The sequence below is a fragment of the Platalea leucorodia genome (assembly GCF_965183815.1).
Source record: "Platalea leucorodia genome assembly, chromosome: 3".
NCBI classification, from domain to species: Eukaryota; Metazoa; Chordata; class Aves; order Pelecaniformes; family Threskiornithidae; genus Platalea; species Platalea leucorodia.
The window spans coordinates 17,596,322-17,612,185 of NC_138825.1; the positions used below are offsets into that span (position 1 = coordinate 17,596,322).

Below are 15,864 nucleotides of genomic sequence, written 5' to 3' on the forward strand. Positions count from 1 at the left end.
ACTTTATAACAGCTGTGCTTTGGGATGAAGACACCTGTAAATTAAGAGGAGCTTATTCTTAAAATAAAGTCACAGTCCAAATTCTTTTCCTTTCTGTGCTAACTAGTTACCAATCTGCTTATTCTTAAGCACAATGTGTAAGATATAAGTGTAAAATGAAATATTTAAGTGGTTTTTTTGTTATGTTAATTTTTGCCTAAGCATAAAGGTAATGTTTTTTATAAAAAGGTAAATTGCGGAGAAGCATACTTAAGTTGTGCTTACTTACATTTTTAAATGTACTTCAGAGTTTTGACACCTGTGGTTTGATATAAATGGGCACAGTCAATATCAAAATCAGAAAGGCTAACGTGTGATCAAAGCTGTTTCTGCTTCTTTCCAGTTGTCAGTTATAATCTAATGAATGTTCAACAAATGTTCCAATTCTCTCAGGGGAAAAAAAAAAAATCAAGTGTGTACCAACTTTTTCTGCAAAAATCACTGTAGGTTAGGTTATTTTTCCTTCACTGGGTTCAAGTGGAAAGAAAGAGGGCAGACTTAGTAAAAAACAGTAGCACAGGGCCTTTAGACTCATAAAGGGTGTCTGCACGATCAGGGTACACTTAGAGATCTGCTACAGGTGACTACCCACCTCTACCCTGTAGCAGCTGTGTATCTCAGTATTCTTTGTATTTATTCGCTGATTGACAGCGATTTGCAGATCAGTGATTAAAGTGCAGATTATCAAAGTTATTTAGATAGATGTCTCATGGTGAAATTGTTCTTCCAAGTCAGAATTCCTCCAGGTCTCTTGGGTTCAGAGGAGACAGCAAAGTTCCTCTGGAAGCTGAGGCACTGTATTTGAATAGTAACTTGTAGAGACGATGTCTAAGGAAAAGGAGATTGCCAGATGTATCACTTTCTATTTCTTTGAAAGCTTAGAGGAATATTCTCGTTGTTTCTAGAAATCCAGGACAGGGAATGTATGTGTTTCTGCCTTTGTGTTTTGTAGGGTTTGGGCCTTTCAGTTTGGGTAGGAAAGACAAGAATAATGAGTCTGCTGAGGTAAAAATCTAACTCTTCTTGGGAAAGCAGAAAATGAACTCATCTTAGGATGACTTTTTCCCTTAGTTTAAGCTTACATCTCACAAATCAGTACTATTGACAGAACTCTGAATTCACACAGAATTAATGAATATTAATGAATATTGGACATTATTGCCATTAAAGTCATATCAGAACAATGAATATTTACTTTTAAAAAATTGAGTTCCAGTATTGCTTAAAATTGGAGTTTCATGTTAGTCTTGGCACTATTTTACACAGGAGTTGCTAAGTCAGTTCTTAACAATTTTCAATCCTATTCCTGTTATAGGAGGAAAAAAAGCAATCACTAATAACTCCAGATGAATTAGCCATTCTTTTTGCTACCAGTTTTACAAAGTTTTTGTTAAATAGGAGTTAAAACGAATTTTTCATTGAAACAAATTTTCAGTATAAGAAAGCTGCCTGTAATACAAGCATTCTGCATGGGAAAATTTCAGTAGTATAAATGAATTAAAATTTCCCATTTTATTCTTCCTTGTGCAGTACAGTAGCTTATAGGGGACTATCCTTTAAACAAACAAACTAACAAACTATTTCACTTATCAAGCCAAATCGGTTGCTTTTTTTTCCCCTGTATTATTCAGCATCAGTGTGTGTCTAGGTGAGTTGTTGCAGTGATTCAGTCCAGGTTCTTCAAGTCCCTCGTCTCCTTGGTAGCCAGACTTTTCCAGCTGGTTTCCCTTACTGTCATCGTTCTGTGATCTTTTCTCAGGCTCGGCTACAGGAGTGTTCTGGGAACTGGGCATCTGGCTCAGAAAATGAGATAGCAGGCTTGTGAAATAGCTGCTTTCTTAATGTACTGCAGTAGCTTAGGTAGAATGAAGTTGAAGATATTGACTTGAAAGTGTTTGTGTTAAGTGCACCTTACTTAATGAAAACAAAATGCTTAAATGTATTCAGCTTAAAATTTGGGGGATTTTTCATTATAGCAGCCATGTCAAACTAAGGTAAAAAAAAAAATTAAGATTTACTAAGAGTCACACAAGTAGTTTGTGGAAGTGAATCTGCTGAATCCCAATTCAGAAACCTAGGATTTGGGCACACTTTAAAAAATTTAGCATGATTCAAGGTAGGATATGACCTTACAGTGTGTTTGTAATGCTGCATGATCTTTGCAAGTGCACCTTTTTCTACCTGCAGTAAATACAAAGTAAATAATCTTGCACTGAAGCTTGCTTTAAATTAGCGTAGAATTGCCATGTATTGAAAGTTCACGCTTACCTTACCTACAGCAAAAAGAATTGTCAAGTTCAACATAATTTCTGAAAATTTGCCTGAAAATGTTCAGCAGTGAGCTGAAAAAGCAACAACCATATTTTTCAAGCTCATTGACTTTGCTGTGCTTTAGTTCAGGGCCTTGGGGTGGATTCATAAAACCTTTAGTACCTGTAGCACATTTTCTGATAGTCATGATTCTTAGAGTACAGTACAAAAGAGAAACTGCACTCTTATTAAAAAGTGCAGGGATCTAGCTGACTTCTGGTTTTAGCTTTTAAAAGATACTTTTCTTTCATTATTTCCAAGAAGAAGGAAAATTACATGTCCTTAGGGCTGTTTGTGTTTCACTTGCTTAGATACATGGCTTACAAAACTAAATTAAAATGCAGCTGATTCCCAACAATAAATGTTTTAAGTAATGTGTTGCGAAATGTCTCTGAGCTGGGTTAGACATTTCATAATGCAGTAGCAAAATCAGTTTTATCCTCTCATGTACTCTGAGTTCACGTATAGTTGTAATTGCAATTTCAAAACCATTTTCTTCAGAAATAGGGTTCAACTAAATATAGACCCAATTATTAACCAGCAAAGCACACTTCCACTTTTGAGAGCACATGTATGTGTTCTATGTATACTTTTATGTGGCAGGGAAGTCTAGAGGCCAAGACTTACAACACAAAAGCTTACTACTTTCTGATGTTTCTTTCTTTCTTTCTCCATCTCAGTGAAATTCAGTAGTGGTCCTCATTCTGTTTGTAGAGAATAGGCTTTCACAAGACAGTGGTTTATCATCAGTGCCTTTCTCAGCAGACAGCAAGAACCCTTAGATTTAATTTAGTCAAATAGATCTATGTTCTGCCCTCCCACCTTGATCCCCTAGCTCTATTTAGATACTTATGTGTGACCAACAGTTAATATCTCACAGCTTTAAAGAAATTAGTGGATGAGTATGTGCGCTGTCACACCCCAACTTAAATAGCTTGCTTAAGGCAAAAGGTAGACAAAGCTGGGAGAGGGGAAATACTGAGCAGCTCAGACCATGGGCAGGGAAAGAGAGTTCACAGGAGAGACAAGAATCAGGCAAATGACTTACAGAAAACTTTGTGTCCCCAGACCTGGATATGGTGCTTGATTCCTGGATTTGTTGTATTTTATGCTCTTCTATGGATTTTTCTTCCACAGTGCATTTACTATGTACGCTGGGTTTCCTTACTAGTGAACTAGATCAATATTAAGCGCAGTCTGTTTGTAGTTTGGTCATGTAGAGGAAGCCAGTAGAGTTTTCAAAAGTATCTTGTTTAGCTTTCTGCATTTCTAAATGCATGTACAGAAACATATTTAATATTATATTGCTGTTACTTAAAATAATATGAGCAAATCTATTCTACAGCCGAAATGAAGGCTAATGAGTGATATTAGCAACTCTAATCTCCTTCATTTTAATTTCTGAAATGTCAGGTTTTGTTTTAAAAAGTAATTTAAAAAGTGGAGATTGATATGTTTTGCTTGTTACGATTCAGTGAACATGGTGTTCTTGTGGAAGTTTCTCTATTAATCCATTAGGAAGAAAATACAGTTGACAATTTCTTTGACCTGCAATAAGACTTTCTCAAGTTAATTTATCAATTATCTTTAAATGATAAACTGATACACATCGTTGATCTTTAAAAGGTAAAGTTTTTCTATTAGTAAAGAAATATGCATAGTCAGGGAATTTCATGATGATGCAGATGCAGTCATTTAAAATACAGTTGATTCACTGTAATAATTGACTTTTTAAATTCAAGTTTGCAAATGAGTGATTCGGAAGACCAGAATTGTTTCTGCAGCCAACGGCCATAGAAAGGATAATGAAGATTAAGATGCCTTCCCCTATTTGTCTTGTGTTTCTGCATCTAATTCTGGAGGAATATTTTCTGAACATTTTGTGCTGCAGTCTGGTGTATAATATAGATGCCTCACAAGGTTAGCACAGTGTCTGTGAGACTGGATGCTTGCTGGAACAGAAGCCTAGATTACAAGCATGCTAGATTTACCCTGGAAAGCAAGATAAATGAGATGGCACAGAGTTGTCTGGTTCTGCATCAGGTATTTGCAATAACACCCTTAGGTGTCTCTCAGAGCCACTCAGCTGTTGTCACTTTACAGTTCAGCTTGCTATGTATATATCATCTTAGCTGTAAGACTCCATCTGAAATCCTGGCATCCCTGACCTCAAAGTAATCTTCTTTGACCTCAGGATTTTGTCCTCTTGTCCACTTATTCTCTCAAATTTCAAATGGGAAATGCCACCTGATATTGATTGCTGTAGTATGCATAGTTATCCGTTAGCAAACTAGGCAGAAATCACTGACATTTCTTATACTGACCAATAAATAGATAGTAGTGGTTTGCCTGTAACTAACTTGGGTTCTATAGGTTAGTATAGAATTCACTGAACCATCCAGTCTCTCTTGCTAGTTTCTATTTACTTTTTCTTTTGATACTTCATTTTTGATATCTACTTTTGATCACAGAATTGAATGCTCCAAGCAAGTCTGGGTGGCGTTTTGGTATGTGCCTTGGTGGTGGTGGATGGTATTGTAACAGCCAGTAATAATTCCTGTGTTTGGTTCAGACAACTAGTTTTGAATGTGTTTTGGTACAATGCCAAAAGCTAGTATCTTGTTTCAAAGTGACCAGTTTGGTTTTATGATGTTCTGTTCAAACAGTTGGTTAAAAGTTCTCCCAATTTAAGTACAACAGGATAGGTATCTATAAGAGAAAAAGTAAGTATGCGTGTTACCTTCAATTATCAGGCTCATTTGAATTGAGCAAATTTTCAGGGCTTGAATTAGGCTGAACAGGCTCCTCACAAGATAGTAAACTGAGAACAGGAATCTCCAGAGAACATTTAGAATATTCAACATGCTGAAATTTGGATTTTCTTTCGGAGGTTCATACTTTTTTCCTTTAACTTTAAAAAGGACCAGAGGCAGTTAAGTTCTAGCTGAGATGCTAAAAACAATGAAAGCTCATCTTTGGGTGCATAAGTAAAGGTATAACTTAAATGTCTGGGGCTTTACATTTATATGTTCTAGCTCATAATGAATTGCATCATCAAGATTTGTACCTCTATCGGCTGGCTGCACAGTCTGTATTTTCCCATGTAAAAAGAAAATTGTACAAGCAATTATCTGCTTTTAAATGGATGTGCAGATTTTACTGGCATGATGGACTATGAGCAAATTGTGGGAGCCATAAAGGTGCCTATACTTTTTTATTTGGTACTATCCATTCACACTAGGGATGCATAAAATCTAGTAGTTACTTAAGACTTTAAAATAGGAAAAGAGCTGAATATATAGATGTTGATAATTTCATACTTAAGCAAGAGGAGATACTTAGTGTATTTTTGCAGGTTACAGCCTGTCTCTGAAAGAAAAGGTTTATGATTAAGGTATTAGTGTCTGAGAGAATCAGTATCTCAGAAAGTGAGTTGAGTGCTGGGTACATGAAGCAAATTAACTGTGTCCTGTCTAGAAAGAGAAAAATGAGTTCCAGGGGAAGGACAGCATGGGAAATAGGAGTGGAGGGATATACAGCTGGAAGGGTAATATGTTAAGGGAGCAGCAGCCTCCTGAGCATTCACACACCATTCAGGGGGTTGCACGCACATCACCAGAGTCCCTTTGCAGCAGGCAGCTCCATTGAGCTGAGGGGCGCCCCTTTTCGACTCCTTGCTCACACACACACACTCACCCTTGGGCACTTCCTCTCCCTTCAGGCTCGACCCTAGGTTTCCCCGAAGCAGTCTCCGACACGACATGTGCCAGGTGAATTTATTGAGTCGTACAGCGGTGAAGAGCAGCTCGAGCTGGGTGCCTCTGGAGAGGAATCGTGAACAAAGAAATCCCTGGGCAATTATACCCTTACAGTCTAAGTTCCCCTCCCCTCATGCAACGATTTGGTCCAATAGTAATATTTGGGTCTGGGGTCGTCTTATTCCTTATTGGATCCTTTCCCAGTCTCCAGGCAGGTCATTCCTTTTCTTATCTTGATTAGCTGCAGCTTCTGCTGATGGTTTCGGCTACCTTATCTTCCTGGTTTGCACCAGTTTCAGGGCCTTCCTTCACGTAGCTAGGTAAGAGTTCAGCATATGGTCAGCGTATCTAGGTGAAAGTTCACAGCTTGCAGTCTAAGGCTTCAACAGGTCTTTGGGTTCTTATTTGAGCTAAAAAATGACTTCTACAGGAAGTATCACAGAAAACGGAAGAAAATCCTCGCCTCCCCTTTTTTTTTATATAAGGGCTCTTGCTTTTCTTCTCATGGGAGATATTTAATGTTGTTTTTAAAGAAAATAGAGTAAAAAAAAAAAGACCACCTCCCCAAAAGTGGCAATATGCCAATTCTTATTTAAATACAACAGCACTGTCTGCTGGTGTGATTTAAATGAAGTGGAATCAGATCAGTGTAAAGTCAGAATAAGACTGGTGAGTCAATGATTTAATAGATTTAGATTTATAGTAGATTCACGATAAACCAGGACAGAAGAAGAGTCTGAACTGTTATGATCTCAATAATATGACATTTAAATTAATCTCAGGTCAATATATTTGAAAGTCAGTAAGGAAAATACTAATATAAACTATGGTTGAGGTTGGCCAATGCCATTTAACAAGATATGTTAAGAGTTTCCTTCTGCAGTCCGTGTACTCTTGTGTGGTATCAAGGACTACATATTTTTGTGTTTAAGCATTTAGAAAATTTTGTCCTAAATACACTGTTCACAAGCACATTTAATACTTCTATATGCAAAAGCATGTTCTTGGCCAGGAAGCAGCACAAGTGCTACATTCTCTACAGGAATGGTGGGCATCTGTCCTTCCCCGTCCACGTCTCCAGCTGCCATGGAAAACTATGCTACTTTGCAGAGATGCAACATGATGCGACAGGTACATACACAATACCTGGACACTGGGTCTTGCTATTTTGTAGTTCCTTGTACTCTCTATGATGAAGCAAAAACGCCTCTTCTCTGTTAGAGATTGGCTTCAAAAAGAAAAGCCTTTTTTCTGTGCAAGGTAGCTAGTTTCTGCAAGGCCAGGACTACTTTCAATGCGTTTTTTCCCATAGCATGTTATACCCAAGTTCATCCCTTTCACAGCCCTTTCACCATAGTTCCCCTTAATCCAGTTTCAGATTGCATGCACTGCGAAGAAAGGCAGCTCACAGGTAGTTCTGACCTGATTTTTTTACTTGGCATACTCTTGCAAAGGAAATAGACTGATACACAGAAAACATACATTTAATTTTACAACAGGCAGAGTTTACAAGTCCCTAACCATTAAAAGATAATACACATATTTGCCTGTATAAATGTGAGCGATCAAGTTGGATTTGATATTTATATACACTGAGGCACGCTTACGTGAATGGGACACTACAGAGGGTTGTTAATGCAAGAGCAAATTAAAATTGCATATGCTTTTAGGTCTTTTAGAGATCTGTTGTGAGACAAGGGAGACTAAGTAGTTCAACTACTTAAAAAATTTTAAAAAAAGAAAAAAGGAGTTGGACTAATAGATGAAGAAGGGCTAATGTGTTTAAAATAATAGTAAGTGATGTGTTTCTAGGCAGGCCTATTGACTCTCACTCAAATTTTTCCTCATGTCATTTAAGCGGTTTTTGCAAACCTATCCCTTGTCTCCCAAATCTAGCTAGAAATTGCTTCCATTGAAGCCCCCAATAAAATACAGAATACTAGAAATTGCTTAAAGAGCATTATTCACTGCATCTATATCACTGTATCCAAAGAGAACATTATTGACTTAAGCTGTATATAAAACTGGTCTTTCTCTTGTCAAAGAAAGTAAACATGTAAGGAACAGAACAATTCAGGTAGTTGACATCAGTGAGTATGTATACATCTCTTTCTGCTGGGTTTGCACACCTTTCTTAGCCTAGTGTCTATACAGAGGCATAGAGAAAGCAGCTTGATGTTATCAGAATCTCACTGCCTTTGTTGTAGCTAGTATTCTTATTCCTGGAGATCCCCTGACCTGCTCAAAATAACAAAGATTGCATGTAAAAGCAGGGCAATCAACCAGCAGCAATTAAAAAAATGCTGATAGAAAATGCTGATAGAAAAAGTCTGAGATGAAAACTGTCCAATATGTTGAACAGCCACATCAAGCTATTAATGGCTTTTTTCCTCTGTGTAGTCCTGAAGTCAGAGAGGCTTTGATTTTAGACGGTGTCATATAGTACCCTTGTATTAATAGACCTCTTCGAGCACAGTTAGCCTGCACTGGGTGAAAAAGAATCCAAAAAGAAATGTGGGAGAGTTTCAGAGCCAGTGGCGTATCCCTTTTTAAAAGAAGTCTGCAATATGCGATGTAGTCACCTGAAAAGACATAGTGGAGGTAATGGTCTGACTCTGTAACCCTAATGTTTTCATGTCAAATGTTATTATATGTCTCTCTTAGTTATCATCAGCCTTTATTATGCCACAGGAACTAAAAAACAGGCCAAGGAGGTCTTTATCTTGCAAGAATGTGATTTGTTAATTGCAGATTAGCTTTACTTTTTGGACAGTCACCACATAGGTCCAGTAACTCAGGTTTGAGCACAGAAGCTCTGATTGATAGGTTCAGTGCTTGGTCAATCACCTACCCATATCAATGAGAGCTCATAGTCAGGACTTTTCTCTTTCTTTCTCTTCTTGGTCAACAGTGCAAGTGAAAATTTCCATAATAATTTTCTTCTGAGAGATTTTTTCCTAGGTATTAAAGGTATCCTGTTTCCTAGATTTGTGAATACTTCAGTTCTTGCAAGTACATTGTGCTATACGTAGAATTATATTTGCTTCAGAAGTGTTTGTTGTACTGCTTACAAAAACAGCAGATTACAAAAAAAGGTATCCGTTAAATGAAAAATGAAAGTATGGTTTGGAGGTCCACTAACATCAGAAGGTACTGGATCTGAATATTAACAAGTCATCTGGATGATAAGGTAATAGATGATCTTCTGAGAAGTCCTAATAAACAAACATAGGTTGAGAAGCTGACATAGATTAAGAAAAATATAACACACATGCACACACATTTACCCCTTGTACCTTTCCCCCAAACTATTTTTAATGAAGGAACAAAAATCCAGTTTTGTAAACACATGCTGAAGTTCTTCTGGCTGCAGTAATTCCATTTCTTCCATGACTGGAAAATGCATAACTAAATCCATGTTGACTGTGCCTATTTATGACAACCTGGTTCATATTTAATGTGCATATACAATACATTTATATAGTTAAATATACAGTAGAAGTGTTTTAACATAGTAGCTCTATATTTTGAGGTTTGCTTATACTTTGTGATTTTTTTTGCTTGATATGACTTTTAACATTTGCCCAGCCAGTGTCTCTGTCTCTCTCTCTCTTTCTCTGTGAGGTTCACATGTAAACTGATTTAAAGATTGCATAATGACTGTTTGGCATATCCTACAGGCAAAGGTCCAGAAACCCTTTTTGCTGGCTATAACCTCAATGACAATGAGTGGCACACAGTGCGTGTTGTTCGGCGAGGAAAAAGTTTAAAGTTAATGGTGGATGACCAGCAGGCCATGACAGGTAGTGTGGCATTGTGACTCCGTGTTACTGGGGGGGAAACACAAAACAAAAAAATGACAGAAGTAAAATGCCTTTATCTGAAAGCAACAGATGATTTTTTCTTTTCTTGGGTAAGATCAAAAATCCGTGTTATGTATCTTGAAATACTGCTACTACAAGTGAGTTATTACACTTCATATTAATGTTACTGTAACATTGCTACTCCAACATTGCTATTGAAATTAATGAAAACCTCCATGCTGACTTAAATGAATGTTTTTATACAGTAATTGGAGAGAAGTCGTTTGATACATCACTAATGAGAAGGCAAGTAAAATGCTTTTGACAACACACTGAACTTATACTAAGGTTAAACTCTAAGCCATTGCTGTAAGAAAGAATTTCATAAATGTTTGAAGGTTATTCTGTTGTGTTCTAAATCTTGCATCAGCTGTCTTCAATAATTAAACATTAGGCAACAGGTTTTTCTCAAATACTAAAATAGCAGTTGGGATGGGAGAAAAAAAACATGGCATGAATGCCAGCAGATGTTAGAAATATATTCCTATCTATATATTATCAGAAATGATAATAGAGAAGACTTTGATTTTTTTTCTCTTAAAGATAAGGCTTACATATATGTCATTAATAGCAACAGACCTGGCTTCTGGCCCCGATTCCTTGTACAATACCATGTGCCTAATTTTGTGTTAGCTATTTAGTATTTTCCTTTGTTTCCATGTAGTATTAAATAGCTTTTATCATTGGTTTTAAGCTTTGTTAAAATGGTAACAATTTTAATGTGTTTTTAAAAGGAAAGCACCTTCTTTAGTAGTCGTCTTTCACCTCAGCAGAACACTGAAGACCATGTCAATGGTAGAAAAAAAATTGCAATGTATTCATATATCTGCAAAAACATATTTTCTAGAATCAGAAATTACCAATAGATCTTCCAGAGCTGAAGCAAAAATTTAGTCTGTGTATGTGATGATGCTTTGGGTCATTCTCCCAAGAAAGCAGAGGGTCTAAACCAGTTATTTCCTTTATGAAAATTAATATATAGTACTGGAGGAACTATACTGAAAAATATCATCATCTTGCTGCTTCAACTGGCAACTCGAATAATAAGGCTACTTTGGGGACCTTTTCTAATTAGAGGAAGCTGTTTAGGTCTGAATAAAATATGGCATCTAAAACCAAATGCGGATTTCCTGGGCTCCTTATAGCAGATATTTTATTTACAAATACTACAGGTTACAAAACCACGAAGAAGTACTGTTTTCACCTTTGGGCTCAGTCCCAGTTGCTCAGCATAGCTTCAGAAAAGTTCAAAATATATATGAAGGATTAACATGAAAACAGGAGGTTTCGGTCATATATAGTCTAGTCAGGTGAAGTAATAAGTAAAGAACGGAGGACTGTAAATTCTTATAATCACTCTTCATTGTGGGTAACTGTAGTTAGTACCAAATATCATGGTCTCGGCAAATAGCTGAGACACTGGAACAAGCTTCCCAGGAAGGTGGTCAATGCCCCAAGCCTCTCAGTGTTTAAGAGGCATTCGGACAATGTCCTTAATAACATGCTTTAACTTTTGGCCAGCTGTGAAGTGGTCAGGCAGTTGGACTAGATGATCATTGTAGGTTCCTTCCAACTGAACTATTCTATTCTATTCTGGCTGTTAAAGCCAGTGAGTCTTTTCAGTTTCCTCCTTGTCAACCAAAGTCTTCCTAAATTCCCTGCAGGAAGCTGTGTGCCCCATCTGTGGCCTCCTCCATCAGTGAGGAGGGAACTGGCATGAGAGAAGGAGCTAGAGGGAACTTGAAAGTCTGATAACATGGGGAACCTGCTATTAGTCCCAGGAATATTACATTTTCTAGTGACTATGACCTTTTTTTTTTCCCCCCTCCCAACACAGTGTGTTGCCAAAGCCTTCATGAGCTTATGTTTTCACTCCCATCTGGTAGAGAGTCAAATGTACACAATGCAATTTAATATGTGGTAGCTTTGAATTTCCTAAAAGGGTAGTGAAAGAGTTGCCATATCAGGTTGGAGTGCTCATGCTCTAACCTGCTTAGAATTTTTCTTCAGATGTCCCAGCAATCAGAAATGTGGTTAAAATATAACCTGGTAGTTATTCATGTGAAAGATTATTATAATCTAATTGGAACATGAGAAAAAAATGGACTTTGTCCCAAAAATTCCAGCTTCCCCCTGCCATGCACTGTGTTTTCCTTTTTTGATTCAGTTTCCTGTGTCACATGTGGAAAAAAAAAAAAAAACATCAGATCCAGAAAGCTTAAGCTGGAGGGGAAGCCATTAAATAATTCAGCCTCACTTTGAATTTTTTACAGGTTATAAAATATCGCCTGTTCATCCATGTACTGAACTTAGTTATCTTTGATGAATGCATAATTTGTGCATGGGTAAATAATATCTTTCAGAATCATACCTGGCTTTCATTGGAAGTGATGCAGGTGGTTTTGAAAACTTTACTCATCATAGAAGAGTTTAAATACTTGCAGCCCTGATGCACTTAGTTTTCTGGAAATGTATAGAAAAGAAAAGTGGACTGAAGGAGTTCACTACAGTTGGATAATGGGAAGGATACCTAGCTTATGCTTATGAACAGAAATTCACTTGGCCTTTTGTATGCCCCGTAGTGTTGTAACAGGTAATGCATTTTGTGCACCAACCTGACAAGTTAAAAACAAACAACAACAACAACAACAAACCTAAACAAAAAACCAAACCCAGCCTTCTAAAGCACAAAGTGCAGTCTCTCTCTTTTTCTTCATTGCTGTAGTTGCAAATACTGTGGAGCATTATATGAAGTCTCAAGCCCTGTTAACATGTTTATACAACTGAAATGTTAGAAGGAGTTTTGGGATGTGAGCCCAGATTCTGGAACTTTTTTATTACTATTTTCAAGAAAGAAATACATTTAAGGTAGTGAATGTAGTGAGGATGCTGTGCTACAGGCCAAAGCTTAGTGGATTTTTGCCATGACATTTATGCAATGCCATCTGAAGTGATATAGGACTGGAATACATAACGTTCCTCCTCTAAAACATGATCTTCAGCTCTCTGGCTGCGATCCAATATACAACTCTTGGCCTTGCAGAAAGTTACAGGTTTGGCATTTTTCAAGCCAACTCCCTGACTCATTACTGCAAGGAAGAACCCACCTTTGCTAATACATCAGGAGAAGTGGTATCTTCAGAACTGATGTTTAGAAACAAGAAGATTAAGAAGGCTCTCCTTGGGGATTAAGGTGCCTCTTGCAGTGCTCAGCCTGTATGACTGCAGATCCCAGATGCTAATGGTGCTCAATGACATCGGTAGAGTTAGGTCAGAATGCATCCTGAAGCTAAGCAAGCTGCTTGTAAATACTTATCATAAATTATTAGAGCAGTTTTTTTTTTAAAATTGTATTAAAGCTTACAGACCTATTTTCACTGTAACTTCACTAATACCTGTATTTGTATCTCAGTGCTGTGACTTAACCTGCTTGTGAATCCAGCTCCCTGGGCAAAGCCCAGGTATCTACATTCATCTTGCCCTTATCCTTTCCCTGTTCACAAACGCATACACAGACACTTGCTTATAAAACCTATGAAGGTACAGCTGTCTAAGCCTGCCTCAGGGCTTTCTGCACCACCACTAAACACATCCAGCCTGGGCCAGAGCTCACACTCTCCTCTTAGAATAGTATCTTCAGGGAAGGACAGAGAGAACTCTATCTGTCAACATCTTTGCACTGCAACTGTGGGAAGGTAGATTAAGTGGTAAAATTGATTAGTAATAAAATCTGGTTTTGTCATCATACCCACACAACGTGACCATGAATCAGCCTTGTGATAGTACTGCCCTACTTCTTTAAAATAAGCACGGAAAAAAACCCCTAAGCTCCGTTAGAAAAGGGAACTCTTCAGTGGACACAATTTTGATGTGCTGGGTAAGGTATTTAATAACTAGTTTAAAAACTTACCTGACGTGTATGCAGTGTACCTTGGCAGTGTTGATCCTTTCCTTCAGATTAGCTATACAGTCAGCAAATTTCAGCTTTCTGCTGAGCAGGAGTCCTTGCATGACAAAGAAAGACTCAAAGGTAGCTGTGAGGCTTAGTTTTGACCACCTTTCTGATGTAAGCAAGTCCCTTGCTGTTTTCAGGGTTACAAGACACTGCCATACACCCTTGCTGCAGGCTTTCTGCTTCGTCCATCTCTTAGGCTCTGCCCCTTCTCCCACAGTTTATCCCCGTGGTATAAAGCTAGTTGCTTTTAAGGAAGGCTCTGTCCACCCTTGCAGCACAGGGTTTTGCAGCAGGGCCAGCGTTAATGTACCCAAGACAGCTTAAACAGGAATCCTTCCTTCCACTTGCCTAATCGTGCACTTTGAAGCAAAACATATGGAATAATATCCCCCAAACTGTTATGCCTCTCTTCCATGAAACTCTAACATTGTAGTTTTAGCTCTGAGATTTGCCTTTGTGTTCTTCATGTTGTGTTAATTAATTGCACTTGCTTATAGTAAAACTACATGTCTGGTTAAGTGTAACAAAAGTGATGGATTTTGTTGGCAGTTTGATATGCTTGTGGTATTGTGCTTCAGTTTAGAAATCTTGCTGTTGGCCTTACACAAACATATTGAACTCAGTGGAAAGGCTCCCAGATGTTTACCAGAAGTTTGGATGAATTTAGAAGAATCCTCTTTGGAGCCAATAATTGGCCTTGCACATTCTGAAAAGTGTGAAATTGATGCAGATGCTTAATCGCATGGTGTACTTTTTGTACATTTCAGATGCTAACATGTGTTTTCTTGCTACTATTTAAAGGTCAAATGGCTGGTGATCACACGCGACTGGAATTCCACAACATAGAAACAGGAATAATAACAGAACGGCGCTATCTATCATCTGTGCCTTCTAATTTCATTGGGCATCTACAAAGTCTTACATTTAATGGCATGGCGTACATTGACTTATGTAAAAATGGAGACATCGATTATTGTGAGCTAAATGCAAGATTTGGATTCAGGAACATCATAGCAGACCCTGTAACCTTTAAAACAAAAGCAAGTTATGTTGCACTGGCCACGCTACAAGCATATACATCTATGCACCTTTTTTTCCAGTTCAAAACAACCTCTCTGGATGGATTGATACTTTATAACAGCGGCGATGGAAATGATTTCATTGTGGTTGAATTAGTAAAAGGGTATGTATGGATTAGCATAATGACAAAAAAAAGTCTATTCAAAATATATATACAGGAGAAATACAAGGGAAAATTAGGATACAAATCATTTGTCCGATTGGACGTATGATTGATGAATGTTTCTTCATGTTAAATTTCATATGCTTTATTGTGACTTTTTCTTTCAGATGAAGCTAGATGCCTGAAAAATATGAAAGTAAATAATAGGTATAAATTCTATAGTGTTTACTGCAAAGAACTACTAGTTTATAGCCTTCCTCTTGTTCTCTCTCTACGTATGTATGCATGTTTTGGTACATGGAGTGCTCGTTACTTTCCAGGAACTTGGGACTGCATCTCAGCTCATCTAAACGAATGGTGATTACCATGAATTAAGGTTGCTTCCCCATTTGGTATTCATTGTTGTCTTCTGTTTTTACCAGCACTACTGAGGAGTATAAGGAAATAGGAAATATTAGACATGTTAATTAGTGCCCCCTTGCTATGTAAAGAAAAAGGAAACTTTTCCAATTTTTTCTCTTTTCCAAGGTATTTACACTATGTGTTTGACTTGGGAAATGGTGCAAATCTCATTAAAGGAAGTTCTAATAAACCTCTGAATGACAACCAGTGGCATAATGTGATGATATCAAGGGATATCAGCAATCTCCACACTGTAAAGATTGACACTAAAATCACAACACAGAGCACAGCAGGAGCCAGAAATTTAGACCTCAAAAGTAAGTACAGTAATTCCTGTATAACCTACAGTGTGAG

General features: G+C 37.5%; 1 protein-coding gene across 21 annotated transcripts in view; it reads left to right on the forward strand.

The window, feature by feature from the left end:
- NRXN1 (neurexin 1) overlaps positions 1–15,864 on the forward strand; it is a gene marked incomplete at its 5' end in the record, with an annotated part of 720,955 nt that overhangs the window by 330,432 nt on the left and 374,659 nt on the right. For all 21 annotated transcript variants that reach the window (XM_082305200.1, XM_082305203.1, XM_082305199.1 and 18 more), the window contains 3 exons: positions 9,788–9,910; positions 14,727–15,108; positions 15,637–15,827. In XM_082305200.1, coding sequence (XP_082161326.1) covers positions 9,788–9,910; positions 14,727–15,108; positions 15,637–15,827 — 696 coding nt within the window. The remainder of the gene's footprint in view (positions 1–9,787; positions 9,911–14,726; positions 15,109–15,636; positions 15,828–15,864) is intronic.